The sequence below is a fragment of the Microcaecilia unicolor genome, chromosome 9, assembly GCF_901765095.1.
Source record: "Microcaecilia unicolor chromosome 9, aMicUni1.1, whole genome shotgun sequence".
In the NCBI taxonomy this organism is placed as follows: Eukaryota; Metazoa; Chordata; class Amphibia; order Gymnophiona; family Siphonopidae; genus Microcaecilia; species Microcaecilia unicolor.
The window spans coordinates 40,860,115-40,881,698 of record NC_044039.1 but is presented as its reverse complement, the minus strand read 5'-3'; the positions used below and the strand labels follow the sequence as shown (position 1 = coordinate 40,881,698).

Below are 21,584 nucleotides of genomic sequence, written 5' to 3'. Positions count from 1 at the left end.
AAGCCCGCGAATCAATTATTATAATGTTGCCCAATTTGCCAGCTTTCCTAATTTCTGTAAACATATTTTCTTCTGTCCGTTCTGTCCTGGTGGATGGTAGTACAGCCCTATCAGTATACTCCTTCCCTTCACACATGGAATTTCTAATCATAAAGATTCCATGCTGCAATCTGTTTCAAGTAGAATGTTTATTTTGTTTAATTCAATTCCCTCTTTAACATATAGCTCAACTCCCCTCCAATATGATTCTCTCGATCATTGTGATATAATTTGTACCCTGCTAACACAGTGTCCTCTTGATTGTCCTCCTTCAACCAGGTCTCTGAAATTTAGTGCTATATGCTCCAGTTCTCCTATCTTACTTTTAAGGCTTCTAGCGTTTGTATATAGACACATCAAATTGTCGTTTTTCTTTGCATCTACATGCTGCTTTAATGGAGATAATTTGCATCCTTTACCCTGTTCTTCTATTGAACAATCTTGGCTTTCTTTCACCATTATTGAAACCTCTCTATCGGGATTCCCTAAAGATCCTGTTTCAATAGTATCTTTCAAGGATACTGCACACCGAACAATGCGCTCCAGGGCGACTGTCGACTCTCCCCCTCATTGTAGTTTAAAAGCTGCTCTATCTCCTTTTTAAATGTTAGCGTTAGCACTCTGGTTCCATCCCAGTTAAGGTGGGAACAGGCACCCCCTTCCCCAGAATGTTGCCCAGTTCCTAACAATCCAAATCCCTCATCCCTGTACCATTGTCTCAACCATGCATTGAGACTTCGGAGCTCTGCTTGTCCCTTGGGTCCTGTGCATGGAATGGGAAGCATTTCTGAAAATGCTACCCTGGAGGATCTGGATTTCAGCTTTCTACTTTCACATTCAGGGGCATTTTCGAAAGAGAAGGGTGCCCATCTTCCGACACAAATCGGGAGATGGGAGTCCTTCTCTCAGGGTCACCCAAATCGACATAATCGAAAGCCGATTTTGGGCGTCCTCAACTGCAGTCCATCACGGGGACGACCAAAGTTCATGGGGGCGTGTCGGAGGCGTAGCGAAGGCAGGACTGGGGCATGCTTAAGAGATGGTCGTCCTTGGCTGATAATGGAAAAAAGAAGGGCTATGCACCTGAGAGCAATTTATAAAGTCCACTACAGTGCCCCCTAGGGTGTCCAATTGGTGTCCTGGCATGTGAGGGGGACCAGTGCACTACGAATGCTGGGTCATCCCACGACCAAATGGCTTGGATTTGGTCGTTTCTGAGATGGGCATCCTCGGTTTCCATTATCGCCGAAAACTGGGGACGACCATCTCTAAGGACGACCTAAGGACGACCATCTCTAAGGTTGACCTAAATGTGGAGATTTGGGCGTCCCCGACCGTATTATCGAAATGAAAGATGGACGCCCATCTTGTTTCGATAATACGGGTTTCCCTGCCCCTTCACAGAGCCGTCCTGCGAGGATAGCCCCATGAAAACATTGGCGCTCCATTCGATTATGCCCCTCATTGTCACTCTTCTCTCTCCTGAGGTGGTAGTTCCCTCTATTATTGGAAATAAGAAAAAAGAATTGCCAAACTTGGTCAGACCAAAGGTCCATCTAGCCCATAGTGGCCAAATCTGATCATAATCTCATAAGGTAGCAAGATTCCAAGACCAGCTGCTCCATGAAGCAGTAATTTGTGACATCTAAATGCTTTACCTCCTTCGAAAGTCCTGCTGAGTCATTTAACCAATCAATTTTGGGTTAATTGGAATTTCCCATTATTACTGTGTTTACTAAATTTGTTAACATTTCTGATTTCTGCTAGCATTTCACCATGTTTGTCTTCTTCCTTTCCAGTTGGATGGTAATATACTCCCACTGCTGTATCCTTTCCCATCATGTGGAATTTCTAGCTATAAAAATTCCATGTTGCTTTTTGCTTCCTGCACATTTTTTATCATGTTTGACTCTATGCCATGCTTAACATATAGAACCAGTCCTCCACTAATTTGATCCATCATCATTTCAGTATAAGTTGTGCCTGCATATCCTGTTATATATCTGATATGTCTACATCTTCATTTAGTACCATACGTCAATCTTATTTTCTAGTCTTCTCACATTTGACCATCCATATGCAGAGTACCCCAAAATGTTAGCCTTTTTAGTAAATAGATCCTAAAATACTTCACTTTCTAAAAGGTTTCATTACATTACATTACACTTATATTCCGTAATTATCTATAAGGCTCACTGCAGATTACATCAAACACAACCAATTGATTTAAAGTCTTAACTTGTTGTTTAACTGTTCGAATACTGGGTAAATAAAAATGCTTTCATCTTCTTCCCAAATCTCAGATAATTCATTTCTCGTCTCCCCCATTTTGCAAGGAATTCCATAGTCCAGCTGACTGATAAGAGAGTATTAAATTATATACCTGTTTATATTTCATCTGAGACACTGAAGGAAAATTAAGCATTAACTAACTTTCAACACGAAGACCTTTTCTTAAAGAAGGAAACGATAAAAGGAACATCAATGGAGTAGGAGCCAAGCCATGAATGTTATTAAATATCATCATACATAGCTTAAACAACGCCCTTGCCTCTATGGTGAGCCAATTCAACTGTCTTAGCAAAGAAGTTGCACGGTCCTATTTAGCAACTTAAGAAATCAACCTTTGCTGATGTATTTTGAAGTGTCTGAAGATGTCAACATAACCGTTGAACAGCCTACATAAAGCAAGTTAAATAATCAAGCTGACTTATTACTAAAGACTGAACAATCAACCTATACTGATCAAATGAAAAACACTTTTGTATCCTTCTTAATTGTCTTGGAGGCCCTTTTATGAAGTATGCTAAAATGTGGCCGGCAGTAGCTGTATTTATTTATTTATTTTAGATCATTTATACCCCGCTTTTTGCCACGTAAAGCAGCCCCAGAGCGGCTTACAATGAACTAATAAAAACAATTACAATGACAGTTGAGAGGGCAGAAGGGAAGGGTATATAAATACAATATTGAGGCGGGGCTGGTGGTTGGGAGGCGAGGATATTGCTGGGCAGACTTATACGGTCTGTCCCAGAGCCGGTGGTTGGGAGGCAGGGATAGTGCTGGGCAGACTTATACGGTCTGTGCCCTGAAAATGACAGATACAAATCAAGGTAAGGTATACACAAAAAGTAGCACATGTGAGTTTATCTTGTTGGGCAGACTGGATGGACCATGCAGGTCTTTTTCTGCCGTCATCTACTATGTATGTATGTATGTTAAACAAACAAATAAGCAGCAGGCAGGGAAAAGAAAACAAAAAGAAGAGAAAGCAAAGAGTAAAGCGAGACCAGAATCAGATCTTGACTCGCTGTAGCGTGTGGTTTTCCCACATGCTCCAGCCACCTCTTACTGCAGCTGCCAAAAAGCCAAATTTATATTTATGGCCATAATGGCCAGGCGCTAAGTTCAAAATTAATGCCTGGCCATTTACCACATGAGCCCTTACTGCCTCCTATTTAGAAGGCGGTAAGGGCTCACTCACTAACCCGGTGCGCAATGTGGCCGCACTGCCGATTACCACCAGGAATGCCCCACGCAGTAGAAAATAGAAAGTTATTTTCTACCATGGGAAATGGCACACACCAAAATCAAAACTACCGCCGGGCACCTTTGAGCGCTCCACTATAGTGCTGTGTACCATGCCTTCATAATAGGGCCCCTTAATTTCCAGAAAATGTTTTTTGTTATAGAATTAACCTGAGTAACAAATGATAATATCGGGTCAAGTAACACTCCAAGCACCTTTAGCCCTGACTCATTCCTCAAATCAACATTTTTCAAAGATAAGACATTATTTTTAAGTGATGGAGTTAATATCCATCCACATTTTCTTGGTCTTTTCCGCATTTAATATAATATGATAAATATAAGCCCATGCCTCTACTGTTGGCATAGAATGAAATAAATCCTTTTGAGAATTGAACCCAGACTGAGAAAGACATTTTACTCTATTTAATCAGTTTCCTAATATAAAAACATGCAGTCAGTTTTAAACACTGAAAAGATTTTCTAGTGACATTAAATATATTCTTTTCTTTCTTCTTCTGTCAAGTAAAACACAAACCACAGTTGTTTCTGAATGCCGCCAGTATGTTGAATGACTATCAACTAAAGTCTATATTCCACTGACAATCTTTAATTAAAGAACAGTGAATATAACCAAGCATTTGAAATGAAAATGAAATTTTATAAATATTAATGAATTAATTTTAACATCAACAGTGTAGCAATTGTGCTATTGTAATTTTTCCTTTTTTATTCTACCTTCACATTTTTATGGTATATCTTGTTCGTATGCACAGCTTATAAAACTATTTCATGTTATGTATCCTCCTTGTTAGGTGCAAGAACAGTTTAGCCTTTTGCTCTGGCCATTTGGTGAAAATAAAATAGTTTTCCTCATGGATTCTTTCATAGATATAATGACTCATTGACTTAGGTCAGGGCTGGCATAATCATTAAGCAGACTAGGCATTAGTCCAGGGTATTAACTTCTCGAGGCATCATACAGCACCTGCAGTCAAAGCAAAGCAATAAGTCTTGACAGCCACAGAAACTTAAAGAACCATCAGCTCATAGCTTATTTTCATGTACATGCAATTCTCAAATTGCCCATTTCAGAAGCTATTTTATAGCTGTGCATGCCTACCTTCCACTACACAAGCTTTAGTACACTTTACAAACGAAAGTATGTGGGTACTTTCACTTAAATATTACCCCAGGGAATTTATACAGCTACATTTACACTTCTATTTACCATGCACAAATTTTGTGGGTTAATTTACACACATATTAGCAAATTTTCTAAAGTCTGGGCATAAATGCAAACCCCTTCCCAACTGCATCCTTGATAATGTCTCTGCTCAGCCTGAGTAAAGTTACATGTGTGGGCTGTACATGCTTAAGGTTATGCATATATAGTGTGGACAGTGGCGTTCCTAGGGGGGCGGACACCTGGGGCGGCACCCTGCCCCCCCAGTTGCAGCACCCCCCATGATGCAGCGCAGACCCCCCCCCCCCGGTTGCAGCACCCCCCCCCCCGATGCAGCGTGGAACCCCCCCCCCCCCCCGGGTGCACGCCACTGGGGGGGTGCCGCAGCGCACGCCTGCTCAGAGTTCCCTGACTTCGCGCGTTCGCTGGAGCTCCCTCTGACCCGGAACAGGAAGTAACCTGTTCCAGGGCAGGGGGAGCTGCAGCAAATGCGCGAAGTCAGCAAACTCAGAGCAGGCGCGCGCCACGGCACCCCCCCCCCAGCGGCGTGCACCCGGGGCGGACCGCCCCCACCGCCCCCCCTTTGGTACGCCACTGAGTGTGGACACTTATAAAATCCTATTTCTACACCTGGAGCACTGCCTTACCTGAAGAAATGCTTTTGAGAATTAACCTCCCTATGTGTAAATAGATAGATGGATGAAAAGCAATTTAATATATAAAAGTATGCATGTCACTATTCAAAAGCACCTAAGTGGTTGGTGGCAGGAGCAGTGTGTTTTATTAAAATATCAGAGTCAGATCTGCATATAACTTCAGCCATTTTATCTGGGAAATGGTGAAGGATATATGTTTTAGAAAGTGGAGTTGTTTGGGATGAAGCAAAAGCAGACAAAACAGCTAAAATATTCAGTACTGTGTACAACTGCAGTTGCCTCATCTCAAGAAAGATGAAGGAAAACTAGAAAAGGTACAGAGAAGAGCAACCAAAATGATAAAGGGGATGAAATGGCTCTCCTATGAAGAGATGGCCGACAGGAGACACAATAGAGATCTATAAAATCAAGAGCGGAGTAGAACGAGTAAATAGGGAACGGTTGTTTACCTTTTTTTCAGTAGTACTAGAACTGGGGACACAGCATGAAGCCAATAGGTTGAATTTCTAAAACAAAGTGGAAAAAATTGGAATTTTCTGTTAGTAGATATGAAGTGGAAGGGCCTCCCAGTAAAAGTGGAGAAGATAAAGACTATCTGAATTCAAGAAACACAAAGGACAAACACAAGGATCTCTAAGGGAGAGGAAGGGCTAGCAGATGGTTATAGTTTATAGTTTATTAGAATTTGATATACCGCATATACCAGACTGGTGGATCTAAGCGATAGATGATATAGATGGACCGACTGGATAGGCCATAAGAATATAAGCGTTGTCACACTGGGACAGACTGAAGGTCCATTAAGCCCAGTATCCTGCTTCCAACAGTGGCCAAGCCAGGTCACAAGTACCTGGCAACATCCCAGAACAGTACCATATATTTTATGCTGCTTATCCTAGAAATAAGCAGTGGATTTTCCCCAAGTCCCACTTAATAATGGCTTATGGAAGTTTTTTTTAGGAACCCTACTAAGCTAACTGCTTTTACCATATTCTCTGGCAACAAATTCCAGAGTTTAATTACACATTGAGTGAAGAAATATTTTCTCTGATTTGTTTTAAATGTACTACTTTGTAGTTTTATTGTGTGCCCCCTAGTCCTAGTATTGAAAAGAGTAAACAAGTGATTCATGTCTACCCAGATAGCCATTTATAACATGCAGTATAACCAGCTATCTGCTGTTATTCTGCATATCACCAGCTAAGTGCAGCAGACAAATCGAGCCACATACATAGCAGGAATATCTTTGGCCAGTATACACTTAGAGGCCCGTTTACAAAGGCGATTTTAGGCTCTATGCACATGCAGCATGCACCAAAAAAGACTACCACCAGGCTACTGGGCCCCCTGGCAGTAATTTCTGATTTGCTGTGCTCCCATAATGCCTGGATGATTTATTTATTTATTTCCTCCCATGAGCATCATTTCCGGTGGTAATTGCCATTTATTTATTTGGATTTTGCTCACACCTTTTTCAGTAGTTGCTCAAGGTGAGTTACATTCAGGTACACTGGATATTTCTCTGTCCCAGGAGAGCTCACAATCTAAGTTTGTACCTGAGGCAATGGAGGGTTAAGTGACTTGCCCAAGATCACAAGAAGCAGCAGTGGGATTTGAACCAGCCACCTCTGGATTGCAAGACCAGTGCTCTAACCACTAGGCTACTCCTTTAGCGTGTGCTGACCAGTCACCACATGTGTAGCACGTGAGCCCTTACCACTAGGTCAATGGGTGGCATTAAGGGCTCATGCCATTTTTAGGCACGTGCTAGTTTCAGTTTTTCCGTATGCCCTTTTCCCGTCTAATTAAAAAAAAAGCCCTTTTTTGCAGACGCAGTAAAAACTGGACCGGTGCATGCCAAAACAAATGTGCCTACACTACCGCAGGCCACTTTTTATCACAGCTTAGTAGAAGTACCCCTTAACTGGCCAGCGCTGAATATCGGCTTGGCCAGTCAATTTTAATCCGGCTAGAAAACAGTCCGGCATTGAATATCCGAGCTGACCGCTGACCATTGGAGTTAGCTGGGCTCCGTCTTGCGGTCTGAATATCAGCCCCTTTAAGTGCATTTGTGTTAATTGCAAACAGTCTTCAGTAAAGAACATTTCAGTGTGGAGGACATGCTGGGCACATCCCTAACAATTACCGCACGGCCTTTTGCAATTGCTGCATGTTAATTTTTGTTATTAAGCTGCAGTAAATGCAGGAACATATTGCACTTTAGTAAAGGGCTCCTTAATATTCTTAAACATCTGACAAGGTGGACTCTGGTCCTTGAAAGCTCATGTCTTAATAAATTAGTTAGTCCATAACGTGTCAACTGCCTCTGCCATTTTTCTGACAAAACAGAGAAAAATCACACACATACGCAGAAGAAAGAGCGTAGGATATTACAAAGAAAAGAAAAGGATCGGTATTCAAAGCTGGCAGAGATCCTTTAAAAGATCAGGTATATTCCGTGCCAAGTGCAGGACAACTCTATAACTGAGTGCCTATAATTAGCACCTGGAGGGCACCTGGTAGGAGTCTGTTCTGTAAAGGAATGCAGGCACTCATGTTTTTTTTTGTTGTTTTTTTTTTAAATAGAAGACTAGTGTAATTGCTTAAATACGTGCTTAACATTTAGGTTTGTATAATCCATACTAAACATGCAAAAGGAAGAAATACTGTAAACAATATTCTTCAAAAAATACTTCCAATAAATATCACACAGATTTCCATATCATTTTAAGAGGTTCTTTAATCAATGGGGAGAAGTATCTTAGGTTCTGGGATGATCATATATGAGACAAAAGGCTAAGCTCCCAATATAGAGAGACTACCTCTATTGCCTTCCAAATTTATAATCCTCTGCCCAGAAACTCCTCGTGTACATCACTAAATACATCACTTAAAATTTGTTTTTACAACAATGAGAGGGGTCCTTTTACTAAGGTGCGCCGAAAAATGGGCTGTGCTAGTGTAGGTGCTTGTTTTGGGGGCCGCAGATCCATTTTTCAGCGCATCTGTAAAAAAGGCCTTTTTAAAATTTTTGCCAAAAATGGACGTGCGGCAAAATAAAAATTGCCTCGCATCCATTTTGAGTCTGAAACCTTACCGCCAGCCATTGACTTAGCGGTAAGCGGTAAGGTCTCATGCATTAACCATGTGGTAATCATCTACGCACGTAGAATGACGATTACCACCTGGTTTCGGCCGTACACCAGAAAATAAAAATTATTTTCCAGTGCACGTAGCGGATACACATAAAAAATGAAATTACCACAAGAGCCACGCAGTAGCCGGGTGGTAACTCCAAATTGACTAGCGTTGGGTATACATAGGCACCTATCCAGCTTATTTTCGAAAGAGAAGGCCGGCCATCTTCCAACACAAATCGGGAGATGGCCGGCCATCTCTCAAGTCTGGCGAAATCGGCATAATCGAAAGCCAATTTTGGCCGGCCTCAACTGCAGTCCGTCGCGGAGCCGTCCAAACTTCAAGGGGGGCGTGTCGACAGGGTGCAGAAGGCAGGATGGGGGCGTGCTTAAGAGATGGCCGGCTTCGCCCGATAATGGAAGAAAGAAAGCCGGCCCTGACAAGCATTTGGCCGACTTTACTTGGTCCCTTTTTTTCCACGACCAAACCTCGAAAAGGTGCTCCAACTGACCAGATGACCACCAGAGGGCAGGGGCGTAGCCAGACATCGCTCGGAGGGGGGGTCCAGAGCCCGAGGTGGGGGGCACTGTTTAGCCGCCCCCCCAAGCCGCCTCCGCCGCCACATTGGATCCCCCTGCCGGCCTGCCAACGATCTCCTTGAACCCCCCCTCCCGCCACCAACCCTCCCCCGCTGTCACCACCCGCCCCGCCGCCGCATCAGATACTTTGTTTGCTGGCAGGGGTCCCCGAACTCCGCCAGCTGAAGAGAGTCTTCTTCAGCGCCGGAGTAGCGCCTTCATTCAACTAAGTTCCTGGTGTGATCAGCTGTTTCTGACGCCTTACGTCCTGCACGGGGCTAACATTTAGGTTTGGGCACTTAAATCAGCCATAGAGCTGGTGTAAATATTAGTGCCTAAATGCCAGAGGTACAAGCGTAATTTCAGTTCTGCAGGTACTTCTGAGTCCTGCATTGCTCCCACTGATGTGTATGCCCCCTCCCCCCTTGCAAATAAATACTATATAAGTTAAACAGTCATTTATAGAATAATTCTTAGATGGAATCTTGACAGTTGTGTGCATATGTAAACACGTGTGCATAAATGCCATTATTCTAAATATTTATGCATGTAATTAGCCCATAAATGTTAATGCCTTTCCTATAGACTTACTTCCAAGACTGCAGCACTGAACATATGTAAAATGAAGTTACCACCAAAGGCTACATGTATAGTGTCAATATTCAGCTGCTACATGTATAACTAAGCAGTTTCATTTAAGATTCCTTCTTTTTTTCTACAAGCCTAAATTAAATCACTATGCTATTAACATAGTGTCTGTGAACAGTTAAAATCACTTATGCTTCAAGCCACAAGGCAATTATTGTATTGTGACAGATTAATATATTAATATCATAAAGTGATATTAATGATGAACCTTGCCAATAGAAATCAGAGCAGTGATTAACCAGTAATTAGAAAGCATAACTGGGTCCTATCATGTAAGTCAATATTGATTTGTATGTAATAAATACACTTGTTTAAACAAACTCAAAGCATTTTAATTGCAGAACTATTATCTATGCTTACAAAATACAATTCCAAAGAACAAAATATAATACCATTGTATAAGTCTCCAAATATAATGTAGTTTTTAAATAAAGGCCTCAGGCAGACTTCATCAACATTACATCTTAGGTTTTTAGCCTATATCCAAACAATAAAATCATCTCTGGACAGTCTAATATAAACAAAGAGAATTCATGTGAAATTATTTTGATAACAATTTTGAGATATTGAGAGGTAATTTCATAACAGGGCACCTGTGCGAAATGTCAAAAAAGGACATACATTATTCCTTTTTATCAAGTAAACATGGAGGGGCATAATCAAACGGCGCCGGCCATCTCTATGGGCAGCCATCTCCAGGGCCGGCGCCATAAGTGGGCGGAGCCAACCGTATTTTTGAAAAAGATGGCCGGCCATCTTTTTCTTTGCTAATATGGTTGGGCCCGGCCAAATGTCAGAACTCGCTGGGTTTGAGATGGCCGGCATCGTTTTTTGGCCATAATGGAAAATAATGCCAGCGATCTCAAACCCGACCAAATCCAAGGCATTTGGTCATGGGAGGAGCCAGCATTTGTAGTGCACTGGCCCCCCTCACATGCCAGGACACCAACCAGGCACCCTAGGGAGCACTTCTAAAAATTAAAAAATAAAATAAAAATAGCTCCCAGGTGCATAGCTCCCTTCCCTTGGTTGTTTAGCCCCCCTAAATCCCCCCCAAAACCCACTCCCCACAACTCTACACCATTACCATAGCCCTAAGGGGTGAAGGGGGGCACCTACATGTGGGTACAGTGGGTTTCGGGTGGGTTTTGGAGGGCTCCCATTTACTACCACAAGTGTAACAGGTGGGGAGGGGATGGGCCTGGGTCCACCTGTCTGAGGTGCACTGCACCCACTAAAAACTGCTCAAGGGACTTGCATACTGCTATCAGGGAGCTCGGTATGACATTTGAGACTCACATAGAGGCAGGCAAAAAGTTTTTTGGGGGGTTGGAACCACTGGGGGAGTAAGGGGAGGTCATCCCCGATTCCCTCCGGTGGTTTTTTGGTCAGTTGGGGCTCCTTTTTGATACTTGGTCCTGAAAAAAAAAAGGGACCAAGTAAAGCGGGCGAAATGCTCGTCAAGCCTGGCTTTTTTTTTCCATTATCGGGCGAAGCCGGCCATCTCGTGAGCACACCCCTGTCCCGCCTCCGTCCTGCCTTCACTACCCTACTGACATGCCCCCTTGAAGTTTCGCCAGCTCCACGACGGAAAGCAGTTGGCGCTGGCCAAAATCGGCTTTCAATTATACCGATTTGGCTGGGTTCAGGAGATCACCGGCCATCTCCCGATTTGTTTCGGAAGATGGCCGGGGATCTCTTTAGAAAATGAGCTGGATAGGCACCTTGCTGACTTTATTAATATATGAAATCACAAATCCACAAGATTCTCTCTCTAGTGCCTTGTGGCTGGTGAATAATAAATAAAGTATATTGTATTCCAAAATTTTGGAGGAAAAAGTCTCAAGAAGCTCCCAGCTATATGCCTCGGGAGCAGGGCTGCTTCATCATCGGCATATATTTATAAATATATGCTCAGAATTAGCTCCATCAGCACACAAATTCCATTGCATGAACTTATATAGTAAGTAACATAGTAGATGACGGCAGAAAAAGACCCACACGGTCCATCCAGTCTGCCCAACAAGATAAATTCATATGTGCTACTTTTTATTTGTACCTGTCCTCTTCAGGGCACAGACGTATAAGTCTGGCCAGCACTATCCCCGCCTCCCACCACCAGCTCTGGCACAGACCGTATAAGTCTGCCCAGCACTATTCCCACCTAAACTCGGCTAAGTTCCCAAGGATACATTCTTTCTGAACAGGATTCCTTTTATACTTGTTTAGAAGAAAATGTAAGTGTTCGAATGTGTTCTATGCCCATGTGCCCATACTTTATTGAAATATACGTTCCAATGCAACTATGCCTTCAGGAACACCTACATACAGATTGCATAAATATAGGTGCCATATGTAAGTGCCCCTGCTTCTTGCATGTTTTTGCTGCTCCACAACTTCATACTAGCTATTTTCTGCATGTTAAACATGTTTTATATATGGAAAATGCTGTACAACGTTACTTCCATTCATGGTATGTTGAACCCCTTTCCTGGGTAAAAGAAAATCGACAATACACATACATTTACATGGGTAAAATGTAAGCAGGCTCAAGTCAGGGGAGGGAAACAACACACACAGATAGACGGTCAAATCTATGCACATCACTTTGAAGGAAAAAAGTGCCCACAGAATGCAGACACATTGTGCTAGGAGAGTTTTCAAAAGGGAAGGATACCTGTACCTTACCTGTGAGAACCGGTGTGAAGCCCACAGGTGAAAATATCTGCAAACATTAAACTTATGCATGCATATATGTAATTAACCCTGTGATAGTGTAACCGTGGCAGCAGACACGGGTCTTCACAAAACACAGCCAGACCATGGGTAAAAAGTAAACATAAGCTTTCAAGAGATTGGAGGCCGTTTTGTGGCATCTTGCTAGGATCTTCGCTCTCTCCCATTTTGTTTAATGTTTGTCTCTGCTCATCGGGGAAATTTATTCAACAGTAAGATATTGTATATTTTTCTTATGTTAATGATATCATTTTGATATTTACCATGGTAAATTCTGTTGAAACTTACATGTTTATGAAATTGGTTTTCTCTGATACGCATCTCTGGATACAGAATCATGGTTTAAAGATAAATCCAGAGAAAACCAAGATACTGTGAGTGGGGGATAAACTGGATACATGTCCGTCTGAATTTCATTTGATTGTGGGCATTACAATCTCATTAAATATTGACATAAAAGTTGCTGGGAATATTTAATGATGTACATTTATCAATGGAATCTCATCTAAACTTTTCAAGTAAAAAGGTTTATGGTCAGTTATGGCAAATAAGACAAATTAGAGCCTACTTAGATGAACAACAGCTATGATCAGTTGTTCAGGCAGTGGTGATTAACAGATTATCAACTTTCCAAAATGTAGTCACAAAATTGATTTTTGTAAATCAAAATACGATAGGGCAACTCCTTGCTTCCTATCTCTTCACTGGTTACTCATCAAAGCATGGATTCAACTTACTATTAACTTTCCTATTTAAGCTTTTGCATGGTCAGGTCTCAATAGATATCTCTTCAGTCACTTAACCCTCCATTGCCCCTGGTACAAAATAAGTACCTGAATATATGTAAACCGCTTTGAATGTAGTTGCAAAAACCTCAGAAAGGTGGTATATCAAGTCCCATTTCCCTTTCCCTTCCCTATCTACCAAAACACAGAAAATAATCCCGATAGCAAGGTTGCAATAGACACCATAGTGGACCAGGTGTCTTTAAATAAAAAGCAAAGAAAAGATTGTAAATTTTCACTGTCAGCTAATGAGCAAGATGTAAATATAAACAACAAACATAGTTTGAAATGTCTATATGCAAATGCCAGAAGCCTAAGAAATAAGATGGGAGAGTTAGAATACATTGCACTAAATTAAAAATTAGATATGATAGACATCTCTGAGACCTGATGGAAGGTGGATAACCAGTGGGACACTCGTATCAGGGTACAAATTATATTGTAGTAATAGGGTGGATCGAATTGGTGGATGGGTAGCATTGTATGTTAAGGAGGATTGAAAATTCTGGAGGACACAAAACACATCTTGGAATCCCTATGGAATAAAATTCCATGTGTAAAGGGGGAAAGGATAGTGATAGGAGTGTACTACCGTCTGCCTGGCCAGGATGAACAGACGGATGTAGAAATGTTGTCAGAAATTTGGGGGGCTAACAAATTGGTGAACACAATAATAATGGATAATTTCAATTACCCCAAAATTGACTGGGTAAATGTAACATCAGGGCATGCGAGGGAGGTAAAATTCCTTGATGATATTAAGGACTGTTTTATCGAGCAGCTGGTACAGAAGCCAACAAGAAGAAGAAAAATTCTAGACCTAGTCCTTAGTGGAGCGCATGATCTGGTGCAGGAGTTAATGGTGCTGGGGCTGCTTGATAGCAGTGATCATAATATGATCAGATTTGATATCAGCTCTGGAGTAAGTACACACAGGAAATCCAATATGTTAGTTTTCAACTTTCAAAAAGGAGACTATGATAAAATGAGACGAACGGTGAAGAAAAAACTTAAAGGAGCAGCTGCGAAGGTCAAAAATTTACATCAGGTGTGGGTGCTGTTCAAAAATACCATTCTGGAAGCCTAAGCCAGTAATATTCCATTTATTTAAAAAGGAGGAAAGAAGGCCAAGCAACTGCCGGCATGATTAAAAAGTGAGGTGAAGGAAGCTATTAGAGCTAAAAGAAAATCCTTCAGAAAATGGAAGAAGGGTTTGACTAAAAATAATAAGAAACAGCATAAGGAATGGCAAGTCAAATGCAAAGCACTGATAAGGAAGGCAAAGAGGGACTTTTTTAGGTATATTAAAAGCAAGAAGCCGGTGAAAGAATCAGTTGGACCGCAAGATGCTACAGTGTGGTAAATTTAGAACGAATCGGAGAAAATTTTTCTTCACCCAACGTGTAATTAGACTCTGGAATTCATTGCCGGAGAACGTGGTACGGGCGGTTAGCTTGACGGAGTTTAAAAAGGGGTTAGATAGATTCCTAAAGGACAAGTCCATAGACCGCTATTAAATGGACTGGAAAAATTCCTCATTTTTAGGTATAACTTGTCTGGAATGTTTTTACGTTTGGGGAGCGTGCCAGGTGCCCTTGACCTGGATTGGCCACTGTCGGTGACAGGATGCTGGGCTGGATGGACCTTTGGTCTTTCCCAGTGTGGCACTACTTATGTACTTATGTACTTATGACTGAGGGGTAAAAGGGGCACTCAGGCAAGACAAAACCATAGCGGAGAGATTAAATGAATTCTTTGCTTCGATCTCCACCGAGGAAGCTTTGGGAGAGAGACTTGTGCCAGAAATGGTATTCAAAGCTGATTGTAAGAGCTTCGCTATTCCCTAATTCAAGAGCCCAATGGCTTTCCTTTGTGTGTCTCAGTAAGAAGCATTTGTGCCATAAACTTGTTTCTAGTAATTTCATATATGCATAAATGCAAATGCATTTATTCATTATTTTAACTGAATTAATGAAAATTGAATTAAACATACTTTGGTAGGTACCTGATTTAATTTATGCTAATGTTGCTAGTCATAAGTTCAAATAGATCATCTGTTAATAACTTAAGTACAATTAAATTAGAACACTGCCATGAATTATAGTGATCTGGTTCTCTTTTGTTTTTGAGTTCTGTTGCAGTTTAGAAATTATTCAAATGCACTACATAATACAATACAATGATTAGTTAAAACGATTAGTTAAAACAAGGAAGAGAAAAATCATTTACTAAAATATACATGCTATTAATGAGTGACTTAATTGTGCAAAATTCCATTACCACAGAATTGGCTGAGTATCTGGAGATATTTGGCCCACTGCATTTTTAGCTTAGGACCCCTTTTACCAAGGTATTGTAAAAGGGAGCCTGCAGTGGTGTCAGCCAGTGGCGTTCCTAAGCTGGCTGACACCCGGGGCGGATCGCCAATGTGCCCCCCCCCCGGGTGCAGCGCGCCCCCCCCCCCGGCGAAATTACACCCCTCCCCCCGGGTGCAGCGCGACCCCCCCCCGGGTGCATTTTTACCTGCTGGGGGGGGGGGGGGGTGCCGCGCGCCTGTTGGCTCCGAGTCATAGTAACATAGTAAATGATGGCAGAAAAAGACCTGCACGGTCCATCCAGTCTGCCCAACAAGATAAACTCATATGTGCTACTTTTTGTGTATACCTTACCTTGATTTGTACCTGTCCTTTACAGGACAGACCGTGTAAATCTGCCCAGCACTATCCCTGCCTCCCGCCATCGGCTCTGCCACCCAATCTCGGCTAAGCTCCTTAGGATCCATTCCTTCTGAACAGGATTCCTTTATGTTTATCCCACGCGTGTTTGAATTCCGTTACCGTTTTCATTTCCACCACCTCCCGCGGGAGGGTATTCCAAGCATCCACTACTCTCTCGTTCCCTGCTGCTCCCTCTGCCTCGGAACAGGAAGTAACCTGTTCCGCACAGAGGGAGCAGCAGGGAGGGAACGAGTGGACTCAGAGCCAACAGGCGCGCGGCAGCCCTCCCCCCAGCGGCGTGCACCCGGGGCGGACCGCCCCCACCGCCCTCCCCCCTTGGTATGCCACTGGTGTCAGCACATGGATTTGCTGCATGCCAAGGCCCCCTTTTACCGCAGCAGGTAAAAGATTGTTTTTGGATAAAAATAGAAATGGCCCTGCGCTAATCACAGAGATTGGTGCACAGCCATTTCCGGGGGAACCCCTTACCGTCACCTATTTAGGTGACGGTAAGGGCTCCCACATTACTCCAGTAGTAACCAGGCAGCACACGGCACTGCTCAATTACACCCAAGTAAGCCTCGGTACTACAAAGAGTTAAAAATTTTTGTTGAGCTGGAAATGGCACGTGCTGGAGGTGGGAACTACCGCCCGGCTTCTGTAGTAGCCCGCTGATAGTCCCGATTTGGAACACGACAATGCTGCATTAGCTCTACCACAGCATTGTAAAAGGGCCCCTTAGTTTTCTATATGAAAACTGGTCTTGTAGGATAACCATGGGATATGTCTACTGAAGTGTGCTAGTAAATGGGCATAGCAGGTGCTAACATTGGACTTTCCCATGTGCTAATCCCATTCCTAGTGCACCCAGAAAATAGGTCATTTTTCAGTATTTCTCTTTCAGGTCGTGTGCTAACGTTGGCGGTAGCACACGTAACCTCAAAAAATTGACGGGAGCACAGTTATCGCCTCCTATTTAGATGGACATCCATCTTTCGTTTCGATAATACGGTGTGGGACGCCCAAATCATGAAATTTAGGTTGACCTTAGAGATGAGCATCCTTAGAGATGGTCGTCCCCGTTTTTTGGCGATAATGGAAACCGAGGACGGCCATCTCAGAAATGAACAAATCCAAGCCATTTGGTCGTGGGAGGAGCCAGCATTCATAGTGCACTGGTCCCCCTGACATGCCAGGACACCAACCAGGCACCCTAGGGGCCACTGCAGTGGACTTCACAAATTGCTCCCAGGTGCATAGCTCCCTTACCTTGTGTACTGAGCCCCCCAACACCCCCCCCCCCCCCAGGTCCGCTTGCCTAAAGTGCACTGCACCCACTACAACTGCTCCAGGGTCCTGTATACTGCTGCGATGGACCTGAATATGGCATTTGAGGCTGGCATAGAGGCTGGCAAAAAGTATTTTTAATCTTGTTTTTTATGGTGGGAGGGGGTTAGTGACCACTGGGGGAGTAAGAGGAGGTCATCCCTGATTCCCTCCGGTGGTCATCTGGTCAGTTCGGGCACCTTTTTGAGGCTTGGTCGCAAGAAAAAATGGACCAAGTAAAGTCGACCAAGTGCTCGTCAGGGACGCCCTTTTTTTTTTCCATTATCAGCCGAGGACACCCATCTGTTAACCACACCCCATCCCGCCTTCGGTACACTGCCGACATGCCCCCTTGAACTTTGGTCGTCCCCGCGACGGAAAGCAGTTGAGGACGCCTAAAATCGGCTTTCAATTATGCCGATCTGGGCGATCTTAGGAGAAGGACGCCCATCTCCCGATTTGTGTCGGAAGATGGGCGCCCTTCTCCTTCGAAAATAATCAGGATAGGCACCTATGTGTGTGTAATTTTTGGTGACTTTTACAGAATTAGGAGGTTAGTGCATAACTGTGAGGTGAGAGTTCATATGGGTAGACCATAAAAGGGGCATGGCCGGGGCTGCCATTTACCAACACACCAGGTAGGATTCCGTATGAAAATAAATGCCAAGCAACAAAGTAGGGAAGGGACATAGGTCAACCAGGAGCTAGTAAGATTTCAGAAGTCAATCAAAGTCTTTAAAAACCAGAGGTAAGATGATGTACAAACAAAATCTTTATTTTTTTTTAATGATCTCAATTGTAAAAATGTTTTTACATTTCTTGTAATCCTGTTTCTCTCACAATTATGGATTGATGATGGTTTTATGACTTTTTTGAGGTACATTCCTTTTCATTGGGTCTTGCATGCACTTTTCATATCATTGAATGTGTTTTTTATACATCATCTATCTAGTACATATATTTTTATGCTTTGTATTGTATTTATATTATGTTTTATGTTTTTTTTTATGTAGATACTTAGAGGCTCATTTTCAAAGCACTTAGCCTCCCAAAGTTCCATAGAAACCTATGGAACTTAGCCTCCCAAAGTGGTTTGAAAATATGCCTCTTAGACTCCTGAAGCAGGCAATTGTTTTGCCGAAACATGGGACCATGTCGAGTCCTCTATATCTGTTTCTTTGGAAATAAAGATTTTGTTTGTACTGTATCTTACCTCTGTTTTTTTAAGACTTTGATTGACTTCTGAAATCCCACTTGCTCCTGGTTGACCTACATCCCTTCCCTACTTTGTTGGTTGGGGCTGTCATTTATGCATGCAACATAGAATATAGTAATTAACATGCTCACTTGCCACATTTATGCACCCACAGTTTCACCAGGTCTATGGTGGTGTGACTGTTGCTGCTTAAATGTTAGGTGCATCGCAGTGGCGTAGCCACAGGTGGGCCTGGGTGGGCCGGGGCCCACCCATTTAGGGCTCAGGCCCACCCATCAGTAGCACATGTTTAGCAGTAGCTGGTGGGGATCCCAAGCTCCGCCAGCTGAAGACTTCCCCCTGATGGTAATGAAAACGCTACTCTCTATGATACTGGCACCTGGACATGCTCAGTTTTCAGCGTAAGCCTGCTGCAGACGGCCAAGGTGGAAAGAAGTGTTTTCCCACCAGCTGAGATATTTTTTTTGTGGTGGTGGGGGAGGGAGAACACTTGGTGCCCACCCACTTCTTGCCAGGGCCCACCCAAAATCTGTTGTCTGGCTACGCCCCTGGTGCATCGATGCTGGGTTGTGCAAGTATTCTACAACAAAATCTGGGTGCCCAGTTGCTATATTTTTGTAATGATTTATCCTTAGTTCCTAGTAGTGTAACTATAGCTTCTAGAGAGTAGTTGAAGTTTGAAATATCTTCCAAGATTTTGGGGATTATTCTGAATTGACAATGACAATGGATCTACAGGTAAATTATCTGAGCAAGAAGTTATTTTTTTAAACTATGTCAATTAAGAGCAATAAGATATTGAATGAATTAATTCACTGTAAACGTTTAGGTCTTTTTACCACCTCTACAAATCTTCATATACCAGTTACCCACAATTTGTAGAGATAAAAGACCAAGGCTGCCGCTTATGAGAAAAGTAATTTGTTTACTTACCAAGTATTGATACAATTAATATTTTCTCATGGATGGATAGAACTACTGCATATATATGCTTTCTGTATCTATTACTCCAACATACTGAACTGAAACAACTATTTTTATACACTTGTTTTTAACAATGATTTACAATGCTTCAGCAAGTTATCTTACTCGGGATCATCTGGTCTTCTTTCAAATCTATCTGGTTTCCCTCACCTGCTAAACCACATTCTCATGTTTATACTTCCTCCTTTCCCAGGCCTGTTTGCCCGTAAGGATATCATATCAGATCATAAGTTCCTTGGCCTCACGGTTTATGGCCTTTGCCCTTTGACTCTACTCCAGGGTGCATAACTGTGTATATTATCTACAATATGCTTTCTTTACAGAACATTTTTGTATACTGGTTCAGGCTATAATATTGCCACAGTTAGATTATTGTAGCGCTTTATATGGTTTAATAAATTCATGACTAATTAGTAAGTTGAAATTATTGCTAAATGCCGCAGCTAAATTGACTTATAGTTACTCACGATACGACCATGTGACACCGCTGCTTAGACGATTGCATTGGTTACCGGTTTCTGCTCGGATAGTTTTTAAGATTGCCTGTATTGTGTTTAACATATTGCAGGGAAATTGTTCCTCTTTGCTTCCGCAGTTGATAGCTTATCCAGCATTGCAAAGAAGCTCTTGTTTCTATTCTATTTTACTGCTGGGGTTTCCATCTGTTAGGAAAATTAATTATAAAAGAATCTATGTTAATTCTTTTTCTTTTCAAGCTAGTAAGTTGTGGAACTGTACAAGTTCCTATGATCTTGAGTTATTTACAATTCTGCAAGGGATTGAAAACTTATCGCTTTGATAAATACTTGAATGATTAATTTTTGTAAGCTTCCTTAACTCTCCAGTTTATGTTTTATATTTTATGTAACCTGCTTAGACTCTCACTGCACTTTTCTGGGGTACCTGGAACCTACTTATAGAATTGCCCCCATTGACTGGAAAAATACAGCTGAATGTAACCACACAATCTTAATCCGAATGAAATCATTTTATCTCTGACAAATGTTTTCTGCCTTCCAAAGTTTATAGTTAATTCATGGTGAGACTCTCCATATGTCTTTGTAGTTTATCATTGCCAAGCGTATTTTTTTTATCAATTTGCATTTGCTGTTATCTAGCTCCATTTTCTTAGAATTAAAATCCTGCTGTTTATCTTGCTTGCTCAAATGCTCACCTTTGTCATTTTCATTCTGTTTCCTTTTAAGATATCCCTGCGGAAGAGGACCCTTCACCTTGTGCTCCTGAATCGGGGCATGGGAGGCATTGCCAAAATGGCACAATATGCAGAGCAGGCTGGGATGGGCCAAAGCATGGCATAACCAATTTTGACAATTTTGCCTTTGCCATGTTAACTGTGTTTCAGTGTATCACTATGGAAGGCTGGACCGATGTACTTTACTGGGTACGTATCAAAAGTATGTTTCTGTTTATTAAAAGTTAATATACCTCTTAACTTTGAAAGACCAAAGCAGATTACAATAAAATATATAAAATAAACAAAGAAATAAAAGAATGCCATATTCAATAGGAAAGAACTACCCATCTATACAAAGTACACAATCAGTAAAATATTCCTTAGTGTATCATACCCATATAACAGAGCTCACTGGGACTGTTAATGTGCAGTGGCGTACCAAGGTGGGGGCGGTCTGCCCCGGGTGCATGCCGCTGGGGGGGGGTGCCGCGCGCCGGTCAGCTTCGTTCGTTTCCATGAAGTAACCTGTTCCGGGGCAGAGGGAGCATGGAAACGAACGAAGCTGACTGGCACGCGGCACCCCTCCAGCGGCGTGCACCCAGGGGAGGTCTTTTGCCGGGGTGGGGGGTGTCCTTTCTCCGGGGGGAGGGAGTGCTACACCAGGGGGGAGCGCTGCACTGGGGGGAGGCGCATATCCGCCCTGGGTGTCAGCTCACCTAGGAACGCCACTGTTAATGTGAGCTTTCACTTTTATCGTGTCACAGGTCATGAGCAGTAGGAAGTAAATACAGGTTCTGATTTCCAGAGACAGAAAACATGGGATTGGCCAGCTTATTTTGGGATGAGTGAAAC

General features: G+C 42.6%; 1 protein-coding gene across 1 annotated transcript in view; it reads left to right on the top strand.

The window, feature by feature from the left end:
* The window catches only part of CACNA1C (calcium voltage-gated channel subunit alpha1 C), a 1,308,019-nt gene that overhangs the window by 815,059 nt on the left and 471,376 nt on the right, over positions 1 to 21,584 (top strand). Inside the window, 1 exon segment of the mRNA XM_030214166.1 lies at positions 20,743 to 20,939. Within this exon segment, the coding sequence (XP_030070026.1) occupies positions 20,743 to 20,939 (197 nt within the window).